This window comes from Podarcis pityusensis (genome assembly GCF_964106645.2).
Source record: "Podarcis pityusensis genome assembly, chromosome: 2".
In the NCBI taxonomy this organism is placed as follows: Eukaryota; Metazoa; Chordata; class Lepidosauria; order Squamata; family Lacertidae; genus Podarcis; species Podarcis pityusensis.
The window spans coordinates 72,431,543-72,452,292 of record NC_138029.1 but is presented as its reverse complement, the minus strand read 5'-3'; the positions used below and the strand labels follow the sequence as shown (position 1 = coordinate 72,452,292).

Sequence of the window (20,750 nt, the reverse complement as noted above, 5' to 3'; positions counted from 1 at the left end):
CCAACTCAGAATCCCCTAGTAAAGGTAAAGGGACCCCTGACCATTAGGTCTAGTCATGGCCGACTCTGGGGTTGCGGCGCTCAACTCACTTTATTGGCCAAGGGAGCCGGCGTACAGCTTCCGGGTCATGTGGCCAGCATGACTAAGCCGCTTCTGGCGAACCAGAGCAGTGCACGGAAACGCCGTTTACCTTCCCGCCGGAGCGGTATCTATTTATCTACTTGCACTTTGACGTGCTTTCGAACTGCTAGGTTGGCAGGAGCAGGGACTGAGCAACGGGAGCTCAGCCCATCGCAGGGATTTGAACTGCCGACCTTCTGATCGGCAAGTCCTAGGCTCTGTGGTTTAACCCACAGCGCCACCCAAGTCCCATCAGAATCCCCTACTACCTCTGTAAAAAGGGCGGGAGGGCCGGAACGTACCAGCCCCCTGCTCTTTGGTCTCTCCTCCCCTAGTCAAAGAATCCAAACTTACTTTGCCTTGGGAGATTAAGAGGACAGGGATGGGTTATGTTTACCAAAGCCAGGCATCAGTGGCAGCAGGCCCTGTGAGAATGATGGTGGCCAGAATCTCCCCAGGAACATCCTGTGCTGCTGGAGCAAATGACCCCCAGAACAAATCAGTTGTGCTGGGACTAAAAAACATTTTTGTGTACCCTTTAGGCCAAACTAAATGTGACAGGGGGTGGCTATGCTTGTTTATTCATTTGTCGGGCACATTCACATCTACAAATGGGGTGTGAGGTAGGCTGCTTTTTACAACCAAAAATGTGGGTGGGTGAGGGGAACTGAGCCTTTCCCCATCTTACCTCCCCCACATTCTAAGAATTCAGCCCTGTCCATACGGAATTAGTTTTGTATCAGAATGTGGCTGGGGAGAAATGTGCCTGCAGTGATGGAAAGTGTACATGCTAGGGGTTCATTTCACCCATTTCAGAAAAAGTGGATCCTAACACCCATCCACTCCCCATTTTAAATGGGGGCCAGGCATGTGAACAACAAACATGGCTGCTCCCATCATGTCTTGATTTGCCCCTGACTTGCAACACTTGAAGCTACTTCTTGTGACAGCTATCAGCATAAGGGAATTTGATTTGTTGTGTCTTTGGTCCAAAGCCCAAAAACAATAGAGCACTCTACCATAATAATAAATTTGGCTCCAAAATTAAAAATTACCTGGCTTGACGTATGGCTTTGTTCAGCTAGTAATGATCAGCAGTATTATGAATTGAGCAATATTTCCCCCAGGAGTTCTTCCCTTGCTTGGAATATTAAATAGGGTCCTGAGTATGCATGGCCAGTGTTTAGCAGACCATGTGCCCACTGCCTGCTGCTTTAGTAGGTGCATGCACAAAAGTTATTTAATATTAAACCTTTTATTCTCAGCAAAGCTCTTATTAATTGCCATAAACTATGTAACTGTCTGGATAACTTTCGTTTGGTGAGAATCTTCTTCTCTGTTTTAGTCCATGATTTTGACTGTTTCTTGTAAATGTTTAATGTGGTTGCTGTCTGTCATTTTTAACATGATCCTGAGTGTGTTGGGGAGGATCTCCAGGAGGATTTCCAACACTATGGTTAGTATTACGTGGTGAGTTCTGGGCAGATGAAAGCAGTCCACCACACCAGGGGGCAATATATAATGGTGTGCATGCAAGCATCACCCTCAGTACACAAGCACCAACATCACAGGCCAGTAGTGAGCTGTTGGAAATCAGATATGCTCCAGCACACAGTGATGTGCTCCTGAGCACATGCAGTCTGTTCAGGCCAGCATTTATCTAGCAGACACGATGCACATTATTGCTCGTGTACACCCAAGAATAATACATCCACTTGCCCAGATGCCTCCAGAAGTCTCCCTTTACAAGCAAATATAGACTCAAAGTACAGCCACACAGCAGAGAAATGCACAGTACATTTCCATGTAAAATAAATGCTTACATGCCATGCAAACTCTCAGATACTGTAATGAGGCATACACATACCCCTTTGTACACAAGGTTACTTCTATTTGCTGTTCTGCAAGACCTTATCTCAAAGCAAAGCAAACAGTTTCAGGGAGGGTCTGCCTTCCCATTCTATCGATTTTGTTTAACTCTCCCTATTTCCCGCTGTCAACTCATTAAAATACTTTTCAAATAAGTGTTTAAAAATCATTAGCATCTTGTGCGACCGCCTCATTTCCACATTAATATTGCCAATCAGGTGCCCAGCTGAATTGCATTCTGGGAAGGACGCCAGCTATGGAACAAAATGCTGTTCCTGTCAGACGCTGCCAGCTGTCAGCGGAGGCCTGCTCGATCTGTGGATGTCACACAGAGTCAGGATGGAGGCAGAAACCTTTTCTGTGCATTAAATTAAATAAAGAGCGATGGAAATCAGTCACAGCCATGGCACTTGCCATTCAGAAACAGATTTTCTCAAGTACCTGAGCTGCATAAGGGGGGAAATGCTTATCGCATCACACAATGGTAAGACTTCTGAGCCACAGACCAAGAGGAAGGATTTTCAGTTTCTAGGAGGAAACATATTATGTAGTTTGAATAATACTTGATGATGCCATCTTTTACAGAGGGGTGTGTGTGTGTGATCACTGCTGTCCCATGGAAACAGCCGTCCTCCCCACTGGTTTTAATGAGCATTCTATGTAACCCTTAATGTGACTTACCTGCTATGTTCCTTCTCCATTATCAGAGGCAGTGCGTTCCTGAATAACAAGTGAGGAAGCGTACAGTTCCTGCTTGCAGGCTTCCCATAGGTAGCTGATTGGCCGCTGTGAGAACAGGATGCTGGACTATACGGGCTTGATTCAGCAGAACTCTTTCTATGTTTTAACTTATCAGATATGGGAAGTCTTTTGGCACTATTGGTTTATCATGTACTGAATTCCCAGTAGGGTGGAACAAAAACCTCATGGTTCACCCTTCATTATTCATCTGCTAATGGGACAGAAGGTGAGGCATGAACTCTTGATCTTATGTAGTAAAGCCTCAGAATGTATGTTGCAGTGAGATCCAGTTCTGTGTCTCAGGAGGAATCTAATCTCTCTCTGTCTTTCTCTCACCCCTGCCCCACCACTCTTTTAAGAGGAGATAAGCAAACAAAAACAAGGTTTTGAAGTCCGTCTTGCCACATGAGAACTCCGGAGCGCAACCTGCTGGGAATTTTCATCAGAGTATTTGTGTGCCATAGAAAGAAAGGACATGGACTCTGTACTCTTCTGCAAGTCCATGCCAGTCTGAGGTGTTTTTAATGTGTTTCATGCCTGCCTTATCATTGCACAATTACTTTTGTGGTGACATTTACTCCTGACATTTCCCTGGATCATCACATCTGACCATTTATGGAAATCCAAATTATAATAGATGGGCTTTTATAATTAAAGACCACATAGGATGACATAAGTGGAAAAAAACAATTACCTCAAAATTACATGCAATTTCCTAGCAGCACAGCAAACAAGAACTTCTTATCACTGTGGGTGGTAGACTTGCTATCACTTGCAGTTTTCGAAATTACAAGTCACTGTCATTCAAAAAAAATAAATCCTTTGAGCCATCAAGAATCCAGCATACTGTAAATTCAGGAAAGAATTACAATGGTTGTTTCTCACATTAAAATTCCTCAATGACAAACTAGTACTGTCTTGTTTCTTCCAGTTTGTGGGTAGCTTAAACTACAGATGATACTTTGGCACCTTAAAAACACAAAAGGCACCTTAAAAACAAATTTATTATGGCATAACAATGTGGCTACAGTCCACTTTCTCAGATGCATGAAGTGTAGTCCTGAGCTATAGGTACATCTTCACAAGACTGTAGCACCATGTGGGTGCCTTTCTTGCCCCAAAGCTCTGTCCCTGATGCAAGTGGTCCAGCTGCTTGTTCAGGCATCCTCATCCCTGAAGGAGGAAAAGGTTGGTGGCACAGAAGAAATATTCCAGTGGAACGGTCACATGGCAGATAGCTGGCAGCCCGGAAGTTGGGATTATGAATTTATATGATGCAGCTTAATGCTAGATAAATAAGATGACTCAGATGACTTGTTTAACAGAGCACAGAAGTCACATGGTAGTCATTTGTAGTTCCTTGCAAATCACTGAAGCAACATTGAGATTAGAATGGTTGGAATTTCACTTACATTCTTCTAGCTGTCTTTCTAGGTTTCAAAGGACAACATTACCTTTTCTCTTTATTTAGAGGTTTGCATAGCTGAAGATGGAAGGTGGGCTGACTAGAGAGAGCACATCTTTGAATGATGCTGCTTCCAGGCCCATCTTGTGTATCAGGAAACCTAGGGGAATAGTAATAGGATGTGAGAGATTGCTAATAGCTTCCTTTATGTTTACTTTGGAAATGACTGGGTTTTTTTAAAGTTGACTGTAGCAGGATGTGAGAGGTTGCCAATAGGTTCCTGGATGTTTGCTGGATGTTTTTTTAATTGGCAATGGAAGAAATGCTAATGGTGGCTTGCTGGGATGAAGGCAAGAATTTGCCACAGTGCCTTGTGTTGGATTAGGATTGTTTTCTTTGACAGACACAGCCCTACCATTTGGCAGAGAAAGACAGTGGACATTGGGGTAGGAAGGTTTGGGAGGATAAAGTTCTGTGTGTCACATAGACCACACCTCTTCGGCTGCCCTACCACTCTCAGGTGTGGCAGAGGATGCTGTTCCATCATCAGCGTTGGTAAGATTCAGTTGTACGTTGGAGGAGGATGCAGGTGGCACTTTGTTCTTCAGGCAGCAAAATGTCTTGGGCCAGCCCATATCCTGGAAGTGGTTGCAGGAGGCATTGGAAATGGCCAAGTACATCCCTGTGCTTATCACTCAGTGTAGCATTAGGCTCTGCTATATACTGCTTTAGAATACTTCGCTGTAGTTCCATGCTCCTAAGGTGGCCACTGGAAGTCACTAGCTTCTATTATTTCAGATACCAGGAAATCTGTTGCTCTGCCTTCTGCTCTCTTGCCAGAGATAAAGCTGTTCTGAAACATTTTGATGCTACTGAAAAGCAATTTCTTCATCTAAACGCCTGAAAACGCCTGCTTCATGGTAAACAAACAAACAACCCCCCCCCCAAAAAAACCACCGTAAACAAACAAAGCAGTTATGGAGCCCTTGGGAGAAAACAAAGAATTATTTGCTGCTGTGTACCTTTTATCGTAGAGTATATGCATTTGGAACTCATAAACAGTTGCTGCAGAAGTTTAAACAGTACTTATAGTTTGTTATTGGAATAGAATTTTTTTTCATAGAAGAGGAAATGTGACAGGTATCCAGATATGCATGAAATTCGGCACATTTAGTGTTGAGAATTAATCTGCATCTCATTCATAAATTGCTATAGATGATTGCCCTCATTTGAGTTTTTTCTTTGGCTGAGAGGTAGAGTTAGACCCCAACACTTGGAGGTATACTGCAAGTGGCAGCAAGACCATAGAGTGGCAGCAGGGAACTTGAGGACCCACAAGTCAAGTGCGGCCCCCAGGACATTCACCAGTCCTGCTCCACAACCTGCTTTGAGTTCTTTTGCCTGTCTTGAACATGCCCTTGAACTGTGATGGCAACTTTTGCTTGCTTGGGTAGAAGAAGGAGTGATATGAGGGTAGGTGTATGTGTGTGTATAGAAACTTCTTGCTTTTGTATGGCTGCAGTATAGCCTCCTCTCCAAAGGTGAGAGTCAAAGGTGATGGCCCCACCCATTCTTGCTTACGTTTCCCCCCACTCTTTCATCTGGCCTTGCAGCCCTCTGGCCACGAGGAAGTGGAAAAGACTCTCTATCCCTGCCTTAGAGTCCCTGAGTCCCCTTTTGCCAGCTGTAGTTCCTACACGCTGTACAAAGCCCGGAAAGGGAGCCAGGGAGAATTCTTGCCTGCGGTGCAGAAGGACTCCGAGCAACCTATTCCTAGTCACGGAGCCTGTGGCAAAGTTTGGGAGCTGAGCTCCAAGTTCTTTTGCACATCAGTCCCAGACATTCACCTCAGTGTCATTATCCTCATCCTGGCACACGAAGTGGCCCATACGTTGTTCCAATAGCAAGATTGTTTTTAAGGCATCACAGCAAACTTCCAAGAGCTGTGGGTGGCGGAGCGGAAGAAAAAAAGTCAGGGGTGGGGGGAGTTGGTAAGGAAAAGAGGCTGGAGGGGGCTGTGGGGGGTGCAGCCCTCCTCATTACTTTGGGCATGAACTGCCTATAAAGATGCTCTGTCTCCTGGAGCCGCTTCCCAGCTATCGACCGGCAAGGGCTATGAGCCCAAACAGAAGGCACTTTGTGCTGACTGCCAACATATCCGGCGCTCGCTGCTTTCACAGCCTGGCAGGCCTCTTATAGTCTCTCCGGCTCCCCTCAGACTTCAGTGTCCTGACTAGCACGGAAGGCAGTTGCTGCCAGGCCCAGGTGGGCAGAACTTTTGTTCCCCCAGGAATGTGTGGCCAAAGAACAACCAGGGGAAGTATTTGCTGATATTTGCATCTTCTGATGAAGCGGGGTGCATTATTTTCCCACTTAAACCCTCATTTCACTCCCTCCCTTTTCTCTGCCTAATTGTCCTCTGTGAGTCGTAAGAACCATATATCAAGCTCCATATAGGACTGGAGGATCTGTTCTTAGGGCAATGCAATTGTTGTCACTGTTTTTGTTAGCAATTTGCAGTGATATACCATTCCTAAAGAGTGTGAAAATGTTGTCTTCCCACACAAGCACTTGGATCCCAATCTCTTGCAACTGGACTGAGGAGTTGAAGTACATCTGGCCTACAGATGTTGGAGAATTTATTCTACTAAGAGGTTTTAAGGACAAGCTGTATAACCTGTATAATCTTGGGGGGTGGCAGTTAAGTTCTGATAGCAAAAGATTTTTTTGACCTTGTTTTGAGACCTCTCTCCAGTCCTGTAATTCTCTGTGTCTCAGAATTCCGAAGAGCTCTCTGCTTGTGTGCTTGAGGGTGATGTGTATATATGTAAACAGAAGACTCTTCCCTAAAGTCTTGCACCAGTATAGAAGACATGAGGGGGTAGGACCCACATCTGCCTTGTCGCTTATGGATTATGTTTTGTTGCATTCTGTGCTGTGAGACATAAGATGTGACTCAAAAAGAGATGTAACCGCTTATGGCAAAGACCCATCACTTCAGTGGTAGAGCATCTGCTTTGCTTGTAGAAGGTCCCAGTTTCAATCCCTGGCATCTTTAGGTAGGGCTGGGAGAAACCCTGGAGAGCCACTGCCAGTCAGTTGTAGGCAATACTGAGCTAGAGGGACCAATTTGCCTGACTTGGCATAAAGCAGCCTCTTCTTGTCTTCCTAAGCCAGGCTAAATAATCTCAGAGCAACTGAACCAGCAACTGTGTCTTCATGCTGAGGGAGAACTCATGCTGGGTGAACTTCTCATTCAGCTTTTAAAGGATATGGTTAGGGACTGGCATCCTTTATATGAGTACTGGGTTATTCCAGGAAGGCAAAACTAAATGCAGCACCTTGTTTGAACCTGCAGTACTAGGGAAAAAACTTCACGAGAATGCATTGGACCCTCTGTTACGGTTTTCTCAAATGTTGTACGAAGAAGCTAATCGTGCCATTTCTCCATCATTAAGGAGGGCCTCTAATTATTGGGGCAAGTGTGTGTGTGCCCTGTGTTTGGATTGCCTGTAGAGATAGGATTTCCTTCCTAATCACTGCCATTTCCTTCTTCAATTGCTGCTGCCAGTATTCTGCATCCTTTTGCAATAAGTTGAGCCCACAGGCTTCTGCAAACATGTTTCTTGTCCTCCTGTCTCCTCCGCCATCACCTTTCCTAGATGTTGAATCCCTCTCTCCTTCCTTTGTGCTTCAGGCACAGGAGTTGGAGATGCTGCCAGGGCATCAGGTCAAGTGCTTTTGTCAGTTTTGGTTCAGTTGTGACTGTGAACTCCCAAAGGCTGAGGCTTGCTCTGCTCACAAGGAGGGATTTCAGGAGCTCAAGTCTGTTTAGCATCTAAAAGGAAGGTTAAGAGGTAACTTGGTTACAGTGAATAAGGAGAAAGTACTAATGGGCATTGATGGGGAAACTACAATGGCAGAACCAAACATGAAATCTGCACAGGCCCCTCATGAGGCACAACTCTTATCAGTGAGCGTGAATTAAGCATTGACACAGATTGCAAGAGGATGGCATCGAGTTTCTGTTGAATGCCCATTGGACACAGGATCCGCCTAGGCTTATTGTCTGTACCGAGCATGCAGTGAGGTTAAGCAATCCTACTATGCTCCTCCCTAGATGCAGCTGCACGATCACAACATCTGACAGCTTCTGTGACTGTAGTGTCATGTTCTTTCAACCCACCCCTCCCGGCAATTCCGGTCCCAATTTCCTGTCACTCAAACTCACCAAAGGCACACCAAATGCCTGAGGTTCATATCTGTATCAGAATGATTGCTTGGAAAGTGTGCGGCAGCTGAAAGAAGCCCAGAAAACGTGTGAGTTCCTGAAAATGCCGCACAGAGTTGATGTGTAAATAGGGATGTGTGAGGAATGAAAGGTCTGCTGGGGTCCCTTGTGGGGGTCATGAGACCTACCTGCACTCAAAATCCACTGTCACCCATGTCGGAGCTGGGAGTTAGGAGTTTGTCCAACTACCTGGAAAAGGAAAGTCTGTCGGTATATCCAGCCAGCAGAGGCATACCTAAGGGTTGTTGAAACCAGTGCCCGCAAAAACCACCTATCAGTCTATGGAGTGTATGATGTATATGTTTGTGGTGATGCGACACCACTGTTGCAACAAGATCGAGCATGGCAGAAGCTTCCTGTCCTTCTCACACCGCAGCACAAAGACGTGTGAATCCCCCCCTTCCTCACCTGACCCCACTCTCAATGCTTTGAGTAATGGAGTCGTGTAAAAAGGGACTGCAGGTGTGCCTTGGGGTTTTTCTAACCCTGGCAGTATTGTTGCATAGGAACTGGGAGCAGAAAATGGGGTGCCCTACAGAGAATGAAGGGCTGTTTCTTGAAAAGCAATGTGAAAGGGCTTATTTCAGTTCTCCCTTCTGCTAAAATTAGGGGGAACAAAAAGCACAAAAGTTGTTTTCGTTTGCCTCGTTGGGGTGGGTATGTTGACATTTTAGGAGTCTATGTCAGTCACAAACAATCACAGTTGAGGTTGGCTTATTTGTTACCTCTGGGCAGCCAAACATTTCCCAAGTCTGATCTCTACAGTGACAAAAGTAGATTAGTAGTGCAATCCTAGACACGTCCACTCAGAATTAAGCCCTGCTGAGTTCAGTGGGACTTGCTCCCGGGTAAGTGTGTGTTTCGGATTGCAGGCTAGATCTTTGGCAGGAATCCCCTTAACATTATACTGATACTCTATTCTGGTGTTCCGTCATGTTTTGCTGCATTTGCTCTCTTTCACTTTCAACCACTGGTTCTCTCATCTCTCTATCAGTTGATTTTGTGCCCTGGAAAAAGTCAAAGGAAGGGATGTGCGTGGGAACTCAAGCTTGTTACCCTACTGGATTCTTAAGTACAATGGATTGAATCACAAACTTGGTTTGTTGGAAAGGATGGGGTTGGTGTTTTGCTGCTTACACTATTGTTAGCATCTATTTGATATGTTACAAGGAGGTTGCAATTAGGACATCTGAAATGAGTAACCGGCGGTGTTGAATAACAAAATAAGCTCAGATTTAATTATTTATTTTGCTTTCTGTTCCATTGGCAAACAAGACCAGGGTTTGGGATGTTTTTGATCATCAGAAGGTGATCCAAGAGCACTTATCTCCCTTGCCCATTCATGCTTTGTTTCTGCTTTTTTCTGGTACTGACACCCTTAAACGAGTATGTGTATAAGACAGAGAGAGACTGTGGAGCAAGAAATAAAACTATTTAACAGCTTGAGAGAGTTGTTTATTTTGTTTTGTTTTCTTTTTTCTTTTTTCTTTTTTGCAGAGCTCTTCCTGTGCCTCTTGCAGAGTTTTCTCAAATGGTACTGATTTTTAAAATTTTATCTTTGTCACCAGGAGATCAGACAAAGATTCCCAGAGTCAAGCCACTGGTTTCTCTGCACTCTTAAATGCCCAATAAAGCAGAAATCAGTTTTGCCAAACAAAAAAAAAGCTTTCTTAGCACAATTCTTTCAAAAACCTTTGCAGGTAACTATGTCAGATAAGCATAAGAAGAGCCGGTTTCAAATCCCTGCTTAGCCATGAAGCTCACTGAGTGACTTTGGGCCATTCACTGTTTCTCATCCTAAATGTACCCTGCAGGGTTGTTGTGACAAAAGGGCAGAGGTGAGAAAGAACCTGAGGTCCTTGGAATAAGAGTGGGAAATGAATGCAAAACACAACACGTTGTTGTTTAGTCGTTTAGTCGTGTCCGACTCTTACAATGTCTTGAAAAGAAAAGAATTAGGCTAGCATTTCACAGGAATCATTTGGCAACAGAGGGAAGAAAAATGGAAGACCCTGGGGTGCTTCAGGAAGAGACTGGCAATTAATTTTCAATGAAGAATCACCAAGGACTAGGCCTTTGATCAATCTTAAGAGAACGTTGCAGGCGTGTACAGTCTGCTTTTCCTTGATCACTGGTTTAACTACACAGTCCTCAAGTATGTGGGGCTACAGTGGGCTGGCCAGGTCAGGGAGCATGACTTTTGCAACACTAATTTTAAAAATTAAACACTAAGGGGAGTGAGCCAAGTATCTTTTCTGCTCCTGAGCCCGGTCAGATGTATGGCTGCGATCAGAGATGAAGTTGCCAGGAGATTTTCTTTTTTTTAAAAAAATAATATTTATTGATAATTTCAAAACTACAAGAAAAATAAAAAACAAAAAACAACACTACAATACAAAAAAAGAAAAAAGAAAAAGAAGACAATAAAAAAAGAGAAAAGCACACGACAATACAGCAATAAAAAAGTAAAAAAGAAGAAAAAAAGAGAAAAAAACCACAAATCCCAAATTGCATATCCATAATTTCCATTTGCTTGTTTCATTGACCTCCTCACACCTCCGTTTTTGTATTCTAGTTTAGTAATTATTTCAGCAAATTCTTTCCATCTTTCTCATTTTTTGTTATAAAATTTATCTTAACAATTTAACCTAATAATTAACTCAACAAATCCTTACCATCTTTCCCCATATTCTATTATTCAGATTACCTTAATTTATTTAACCTTATCTTACCCCTAAGTGCCTTAAGACTTAAATCTTAAATTTCAAATATACATAGCTCCTGATATCATTTCTGCTAGAGTCGTATAGTTTCATTCCCACATTTTCCCTAATATTCATTAGCTGATTCTAAAATAAAAAAAATTTCCATTATAAATTCTCTTCCAATCATCATCCAGCGTCTCTTCTTCCTGGTCTCGGGTCATGTCAGTCCTTATTGTCCATTCCATCTAGTCCATCAACCTGGAAGCCTTATGTCCGAGGCCCTTAAATCTCTTCCATGTCCCTTCTGCAATTCTTCTTCATCTTGTTTGTGCTTGCCCTTTTCCTTGTCTCTTGTTGGTCTCTGTCTTAGTTTCTTTCCTTTCTCATTGAGGAGTAGGTCTCTGGGGGATTCCAACCCAAAATTGTCTCCATCACCCTTCATCCAGCTCGCCCGTTCCCCACAGTCCCACTCCCCACAGTCCTCGATATAATCCAAAATGAATTTAAAATCAAATTTCAAGATCTCTCCAAAGCTAGGAACCTCCTCATCTCCAGACTCCCCTTGGCCCACTCCAACTTCAATCTTCAATAGCAGCGGATTATGCTCCTGTAGGGCCTCGGGTCTCTCCATTTGTACTATTTGAGGTGCAGCCGCATCCTCCTCCATTGTCAACTGCACTTGCCCAGTCGGTACAGATTGATAGGTTGGTTCTTGGATGATTTCTGTATCAATGTTATTAACCACAACAGTCAAATCCATTTTCTCATTCATCAAGTCCATCTTTTCATGCATCTGTTCCAGCAAAGCATTTGTCTTGCATAGAGCAAGCAGCCAGTCTTTCTCCCAGCTCATCTTTGTTCAAGGTCAGAAAAGACTGTTCCCACAGTCTTAATCTCACAGATGTTGGGTCTCAAATATGCTGCAACAACAATTTAGCAAGCTCCCTCTAGTGGAGACAATCTACTTGTATCCATTTTTTTTTTTATAGACAAAGGAAAGTTACTTTCATTTTTCAGATATTTCAGACATTTTTCAGATATTTTGTTTCTTTAAGATGCAAAAGGCAACATTAGAATCAACTTGTTTCTCTTCATTAGCTATTTGTCAAAGTGTTATGTTCACAGTCAATGAACCTCTCCAACAGTTTCTGTCTCTGACACCCCGTTCCCAGGTTAGAGACGGTGGAAACTTATCCTTCTTCACTCCCTCTCCTGCTGGGGTTAAACAGAGTCCCCCCCCCCCTTTTCTCCTGCTTCCAAGGGGGGTTTCAGTGATTCTAAATGAAGGAAATTTAGTCCTTTTTTAACAGCTTCCCGGCTTTAGCTTGCAAAATTTTTGCTTTAATCTATATACAAAAAAGCGGAAGGCGGACTTCCTGTTTGCACCTTCCCGCTTCGATACCAAATTAAAACAATTTCTTGATCCAATTTTCCGTTTCTACTCACGGGTACTTGTTTTAAGTTCAATTGTCCACAGGGAAAAGTCAGCGCTCTCTGGCAATGGCTGTGCGGCTTCACTCCGTGAAAGTAGCAGTCAGTTCGTAGCACCGCGCTTCTCACCCCACTTCGCTCCGGAGCCCCTAGATGGGATTCCCCGTGAGTAGGGGGGCGCTTCTGGTGCCCTGCCGAACCCCACGTTCCCAGGCTTCCTCCGCCTGGGATTTCTAGCGGGTGCCCACCTTCGCCGCGGCGGGAAGACCCAATTTTCACGGCGCCCGTTCCTCCAGTCGGAGGAACTCCGCCATTCACCAATGGCGCTGACCCGGAAGTCGAAGTTGCCAGGAGATTTTCTAAGCGTGACATTTAGAGCTACACTTAACTCTATGGGAAGCTTGCGAAGGGGCCATTTAGACAGGCGGGGGTAAGTCTCATGTAAGGACAAGCACAGTGAGGGGAGGAGCAGGAGTCAAAGCGGCAAGGGAAAGTAAGGTCGGGAACAAACCAAGCTCTGGAAAGATTGCAAGGACTGCAAACATCATCACCATTATTATTATTTATTAAAATTTGTATGCCGCCCTTCATCCGAAGATCCCAGAGTGGTTCACTACAGAAAAATACAAAATGAGAATACAGAGTATGTAATAAAACAAAAATAAAAACAAACCAATATTATTATTTATTATAACACTGCAGATGCTTGCAGCTAGGAGGGTGCAAGGAAGGAGGAGGATGTTATTGGGAGTGGGTAGGAGCAACGCCTAAAGGGAGGGGATGGACGCAAGACAAACAAGGGCAGTACACACTACAAGCTCCGTGGGGTCCTTCGGCAATATGGCATCACTGGGACCCCCGTCTTTCTACTGCCCGTCTGCTTGCTCTCTCCCTCTGGGCCTGATCTTCATCAGGCAGATGGAGAGTGGTGCTGCTTCTCCTTGCTTTAGTCACAGCCTTCACTTACTTGGAAGAACAAGAACGAGGAGCAGGACCAGGGATCTCTGGAGATCAGCAGCAGGCCCCCTGGTGGAATATGGGCCTTGGCAAGTGCCTTATCATGCCGGCCTCTGACGCCTTCCCTGAACAAGGGTGTTTGGGCCCGGGGAAGCAGATGGCCTACAAAGAAAATGCAGTGAAAGGCAGCCCCAGGGAAGGAATGACGTTTCTTGTGGGCAGGAGGTCCTGACACTCTTACAGTGTCAGGGTACATGCAGTGCAGATTGTATTGCAGTGGGGAATTGTGAGAGCAACGTCACGCTTGGGCTGTTTGATGCTCAGGTTTTTGAAGCCTTTCTCTTATCTCTGTGATTGGTGGAAAGAGCCCAAATGAATGATGTCATGGTTGCGATTAGCATCTCCCAAAGCTGAAGATTATTATCGGGTGTATCTTGAATTTGTTGGTACACTGTGTGCAAAGATAGAAGTAGTGGAATCTCACTGAGATATACCAGCAGGTGGAAGAGTGAGAAGCTAGCCAGGGCTCTGATGCTCCAAAGCTGGGCTATCCTACAAGGTGGCCTACGGAAGCATAAAGGAAGATTTCCCCACTCACATGTTATCTCTCTCACCATCCGCTTGCTACACCCAAACCAGCATCAACAGTACGGAATGCATTCATTTGCTGGTTAGAAAAGAAATTTAAGTGGTTGTCAGCCATTTCTAGCAGGACCGTTCTGGAGTGATCCCAAGTGGACAAAATTTGGACAATGGCTGGTTTTTAGGGAGTTCCGTAATTCTCATTAATAATCTTGTGACTGAGACTTTTGCAATCTTACACACATGCCTGCCATCCTTCAATGCATACAGCAATGCCTGATTTTCTTTCCTGTGCTGGACATGTTCAATTCCTCTATGCCAAATCTTTAACAGCATTTTTTCATCGGGTCAAATATCTGATTTGATGGGTGTTTCTTTGCAGACACAGCACTGCTAAGGAGACCGCCGCTCTGTGCAGATTCCGTCTCCACGTTGTATAGCCCACTACTTGTCTGAAAGCTCACTGCCAGGGAAGAAGAGAAGGGGCTCACATCAGAGGGTGAAGATGAACTCCATGGCTATCCCCATCCAGACGGAGATGGTAGAGCTGGTGCCGAATGGGAAACACTCATCTTTAAATGCTTCCTCCATCCCCTCCGTGGGGAATGACAGGTGAGCCATAGCAACCTTGGTGTTTTAAACTTGAGAGTGAGATTGCTGGGCTGAAGATAATAAAATCTTCCTCAATACAAGTCCACTCTCCTTCCCATGAAATTAGAGTTCTTTCAGTGAGTACAAAGCACTGCCAATGACTCCTGGCCACCATTCAGTAATCAGTCTAGAGTAGAGTAGATGATAATCTGGAGTGCAGGTGAGTGGGTGATGATAGTGTCGCAAGTGTCGCATGAAGGACAGTGATTTTGGACCCTGGTACAGCTGAGACTTTGGGCCTTCCCACAGATCAGTTTATGAATTCATACTTTTTTCTTGCATTTTCTTATGTTTTCTTACGTTGTTCTGTGCTTACTTCAAGGCTACAACTGGATGTGAAATTGTCAAGAAAGCTCCGGTTATTTGTTAAGAGTTTCTGCTGAACTGTTAGCAGTCCAGATCTAGACAAATTTTAAAAGGAGGGGTAGGGTAGGGAAGAGAAACTTTGCAGCACATAATTCTTCACTAGAGTTTTATTTATCCAATCACATTTGCAGCTGTTTTCGCAGTGTAGATGGGATATTGCAGTACAGCCAATTGGAGAGGGACAAGGGGGCTTAGGACCCTATCGCTCCTGCTTGCTTTCTTGGTGGCTTCTGTGTCACCTCTGTGAGCTGATGGTGCTGTTTTACAGCAGATCCACACCTTCTCATAGAGTTGGTATCAAGGAGTAGCATTGAGTAATTGTGTCTTGCCACCCTGGTGGTTGGAATGTAGGATGCTGCTACTTTATCTCCAGTGTTATTCAACATACATGCTGGCCCTGCTTTCCAAACGCTCACTAGGTGAAAAATCACTTATCCAAACACAAGGAATTACAGTGGTGCCCTGCAAGACGAATGCCTCGCAAGACGAAAAACTCGCTAGACGAAAGGGTTTTGCGTTTTTTGAGTCATTCCGCAAGACGAATTTCCCTATGGGCTTGCTTCGCAAGACGAAACGTCTTGCGAGTTCTTGCGAGTTTGTTTCCTTTTTCTTAAAGCCGCTAAGCCGTTAATAGCCGCTAAGCCGTTAATAGCCACTAATAGCCGCTAAGCTGCTAATAGCCGTGCTTCGCAAGACGAAAAAACCGCAAGACGAAGAGACTCGCGGAACGGATTAATTTCGTCTTGCGAGGCACCACTGTAGTACCCAAACCTTGCTATGCACACTGTGGATTCAGATATCTGAAGAGCCAGAGTTTTCCTATGTCCTTACTTGGTAGGCTGCAGTCATTTTAGGAAGAAACCATAGAGGGAAGGGGAGAGACATTGGACAAATCGTGGATTAGAAATGTTCCCATAGGAAGTAACGGAAATCATCAGCTCGTTGTGCGAAGGCTCACCTAACGAATGATTTCCTGGGAACACATTGTGTTGGGTAAGCAGGACCTGCATGTATAAGGAGATTTGGGGCACAGTGTGATCAGTATGCTGGTGATGCCTGTTAGGTTTCTGTTATGCCACTGTGCAGTGCTTGGAGTCACAAGACTCTGTTAACATTCCAGACTGTTGGAAGTCTCACAGGAGATGGGAGACGGATGTTGATGTTGCTAGTTTCCTGTTTCTTTGTTCCAGTTGGTTCACTGACTCTCACAGAGAGCAGATATATATTCTTTTCTGTCCTGCGTAGTTAGAAATAAATGTAGCGATGTAGCTCATAGTTCCATCTCCTTCTGCTGTTTGGATACTCTGCATAATGAGGGAACATGCCTGAAGCCTCATTAAAGGCTTAGGTCGTTAATCACCATCAGAGGAGATTCCGAAGACTCGACCAGAGGAGTAGCTCGGTCAAACGGAGTTCCAACAATGCCTAGCTCTTTTTCTTTCTAACGTATGAATCGGCAGAGGCTATACATTGACCAACTGCAAGGGAAGACTCTTGAAGATTCTGATATCTGCCCAGTTTGGCTAAGCAAGCAGACAATGGGTATATAAGAGGATACTCTGCAGACCACCATCCCATGTGCCCAAGCTCTTAGTAGGGAAACTTTCAAGAGGAGAGTAATCACTTTAACAAGCATTGTCCTTTCCCACCATCCAGATTTGATGACAACCAGCCAGAGATGGAGGAGTTCCTTCCACACGGTGCTGAAAAGAAACAGACTCATTTCACTGATGTAAGTACAGTACAGTTTCACAATACAGAGGCTCAGTTCTCTTAAATTCGTTTGGTTGGGAGCTAAGGTGTCAAAGCAGTGGGGCATGTGAGGCCGGTATTATTCTGCAAATGGGTTAGATAGCAGCCATGCAACTCCATTCCAGAAAGCCATCCACCATCAATTGCTACCTACCAGTATAGGGATTACCAGCCTTTGGGCTAAATCCAACCTCCTCAGAGAGCCATATGGCTCCGTAGTCTTCATCATTTAGTTGGGGGGGGGGGTAGAATGGAAGGCAAGAGAATTTGCCTGCAGGAAAGATGGAGAGGAAAAACTAGTTGTGGACCTGAATTCTGGGAACTGCACTAAGACATCATTCTAGGGGGAGCAGGATTCCATAGCACCCTTCTCAACATTTCCCCTCCCAAACGTAATGTAAGGAACATATGGGGAGGAATAGGCCAAAGAGGGCTGGGGAAGAGGAGATAAGACAGCAGCCCCAACTCCTTCCCAGCAGACTCTCTTTCTGACTTTCTCTCTGCCTATTTTACTTTCCCTACAGTTTGAAGGAAAGACCTCTTTCGGGATGTCCGTCTTCAACCTCAGCAATGCCATCATGGGCAGCGGGATCCTCGGTCTGGCATATGCCATGGCCAACACTGGTATCCTCCTATTTTTGTAAGTGCCATTTCCAGAAGAGCTATGAATATATGCATACCATCCCCTTATATGTCACTAGTAGCTTGGGCAGTCTGATCTTATCCTGCTCTAAATGCTGTCCTTTTGGATCATTTTGGATTTAGCATTTAAATTGCTTCATCAAACTGGTATTAGTTTTACTGCTGTGATGTTCCTTCAGTGCTAGGAAGGCCTCCTTTAGATAAAGATTTTGCCAGCCATCCCTTTCCTGTCCTTTTGCCTCCTCTTCTCCATTCTTCTGCTTGAGCTGGCTCTGCAGAGTGTGGTGGCAGCAGGGAGTCTTTCCTTGCCATGGCTTTGTATGCTTTACCCACCATGTCTCAGGGGATGGTCCAAAAGCACATGAGGCTACCACCTTTCTGAAGCTAAGCAGTTTTGGGTCTGGTCAGTGCCTGGATGAGAGACCTCCAGGGAAACCTGTGTACGCCACTTTGGGATCCATGATGGAAGAAAAGGCAAGATATAAATGTAATAAAATAAATGTGGAGAAGCACTACATATGGATTGCTTCAAGCAGCACTCACATGTCACTCATTAACACTCTGCTTAGCCCTTTCTGCTCCATTTTTGAGACTAAAATTCTATCACATAAACATGACTTTTAAAAAAAAGATATATCACATAGCTTTTTTTCTAAATTGATATTTCGGGGATTTGCATAGTACAAAAGTGTGAAAATCTTGATATTTTGGGAAGTGCAAAAAAGAAAAGAAGACATGCCCAGTGTTTCTAGTGCAGCTTAATGGCTTTGCTATAGTTAAACTGGAGAACATTGATTTACATTTTCCTGGAGATGCGGTAGCATGAGGTGGCATGCTTCCCAGCATGATTAGAAACCGCTGTGCTGAGGACTGGGGTACAATTGGATGTTTCCCCTCATTGAGGTGGTGAGGGGACAGTCTGGACTTACATCCTCTGAATAGAAAAGTTGAGTGTTCCTCCTCTGTTTGGAGCTAAGGTCATTGGCAAGAGTGGTTCCTGAATCAGAAAACAGCTGGGCTTTGGGATGAAAGAGACAAAGGAGGCTTGTTAGGCTTATACTGTGTGGGTAGTAGCAGGTGGGTTGGGGCAGGTTGGGGCCTCCTGCCTAGGGGCAAACATGACTATAGCCTATTGATGATTTGAGAAGTGCTGAGGCAGTTGAGTTCCACAACGTGGGCTACTGAAATGGTTCCCATGCCCCTTCCTTCCTCCTTCCTCTGGCTTTTAGAACCAGGAGGGACTGAGGCCTGGAGAACCACCCAGAATGCACCTCTTTGGAATAGAGAGCCAAGTGAAGCAGTCCCGTCAGTGGGCTTTTCTCTTTTGCACATCACCTAGAAAGCTGTTGGTGTGAAACAAAGATTTTGTTGGCCGCAGTCATTTTAGGCACATTAACATGCCCTCCAGCGGGAGAAAGGAAGTGCCTGTGAAGTGGAAGGAACAGCAGGCAGAAATACATAAAAGGCCATTGTAGGTGGCTCACTCAGCCCTCTGTGGCACTGGGCAGCCCTTCTTGTCAGGGTCCCTAGAGAAAAGGGAAGGCCCTTCTCCTGCCAGAAGGCAGCACATGACAGCACAGCCTAGCTGAGCACTTTTCACTTGAAGTTGGTACATGTAGTATTGCTATCTTGGGCTTGAAAATATAATGTTCCAGCTCCTGACCACCCATGGGGCCTCTTGCTAGGTCAACTAAACATTTGAGGACACTGCAGGTGTTGACTTTCCCCTCATTTGTTACCAGTTTCCCTTTGTCCCTTACTCTGTCTCCCCCTTTCTGGGATATGACCACTACTCACAACTATGCAAACAAAGCGGCAGGCAGAGGCAGCTGCCTTCAGCAGGGGCTGAGAGGAAACTCACTGTCAGTTTGGTTTATAGGCCTTAAGCTATATCTGGGGCAGGGTGAGGAGGAAGAACCATTCATAGTCAGTAGGAATAGAGAGTGATCAATCTCAATATGCCAATTATCCGGGCATCACCACTCTTGGCAGTCAGCAGGTACAAGCAAGTCATATCTTTGGCCCTGGCACTCTATAATAGAATCCTGGAATCCAATGAAACGGAGGTGATTTTCTCACAGTATTTATTCATTCATTCATCCCTTTTAAAAGTTTATATACAGCCCTTTGACAATAGACCACAGTGCAGTTTACAACATAGATTATAATAAACAATATACATATATTAATACATAATATGCATTCAATACAAAAAAATTAAACAGTTAATCATAAGTAATACACAGTAACAAATAATACACAATTGTAAATCATGAATGCATACTAAGTAGAAATGCCAAATTATACACAATAACATCTCAGCAATAAATTCCACAACTCATACAGTCTGTTATCTAATGACAGCCTCCTGAAAAATAAGGGAGAGGTAAATCATCAGCAAGATACTGAAAGTGGGGTAACTGTACAAATGCATATACCATATTTTTCCGTGTATAAGATGCCCCCATGTATGACAACGCCTATTTTTTTTAACCTGAAATTAATAAATCAATATTTCTTGAGTTGTTTAGCTTTTTGGGAGAAGGTTGCTGCCACAATCGCTCACCCGCCCGACCCCCTCTGCATTCACTATCTGTGTATAAGATGACTCCCAATTTTTGCCTAGTTTTTTTTAGCAAAAAACATTAGTCTTATACAGTAATTTTGTCTGTACACAACTAGCTCTTAATTTCCACTCCACAGGAAATGCACATCCTCCTAGCTCTCACCTGGGAGGTTTTCTTTCCCATTCTCCTACCCTGGAAGATCTACATTTCCCTGCCTCTCACTCAGAGTCCTTCTGCCACAGTCTTTGTCCCCTCATGGCACCTCAGAAGGAGAGACACCAAAGGGTAATTTCCTTGTGTCTTATCATTGATGTGACCCCCCCCTCCAGTGTCAGCCCATCCCTGAGCAGTCCACTGACAGCAGCATGCCTGCCTTCTCAGCAGCAGCTCAGCAGCCCTGTCCTGTGTACCAAATTGCCTGCCAATTAGTGCCAAAAGTTGAAGGGTCTTGGAGAGCTGCCTCAGCTATAAAGCGCAAGGAGTGAGATGTCTGAAGCTCACTCTACTTTCCTTTCCTTGATAACCCAGCTGCTGGCACCTCTGTCACTGCTGCCAATATCTTTCCTTGTCGCTGCCCGCGGTGTGCTTGGCTTTATCTCTCCCTGTCCAGAAACACACCCTTGGGATGGGTGAGGCCCAGAAGGCCAGACTCTGCACAGCGGCAACTAATG

At 44.7% G+C, this 20,750-nt stretch overlaps 1 protein-coding gene across 4 annotated transcripts in view; it reads left to right on the top strand.

Annotated features, from left to right (window-relative positions):
* SLC38A3 (solute carrier family 38 member 3) overlaps positions 1-20,750 on the top strand; it is a 166,688-nt gene that overhangs the window by 117,919 nt on the left and 28,019 nt on the right. For all 4 annotated transcript variants that reach the window (XM_080996453.1, XM_080996451.1, XM_080996452.1 and 1 more), the window contains 3 exons: positions 14,484-14,713; positions 16,775-16,850; positions 17,395-17,510. In XM_080996453.1, the coding sequence (XP_080852579.1) occupies positions 14,607-14,713; positions 16,775-16,850; positions 17,395-17,510 (299 nt within the window). In that variant the 5' untranslated portion in view covers positions 14,484-14,606. The remainder of the gene's footprint in view (positions 1-14,483; positions 14,714-16,774; positions 16,851-17,394; positions 17,511-20,750) is intronic.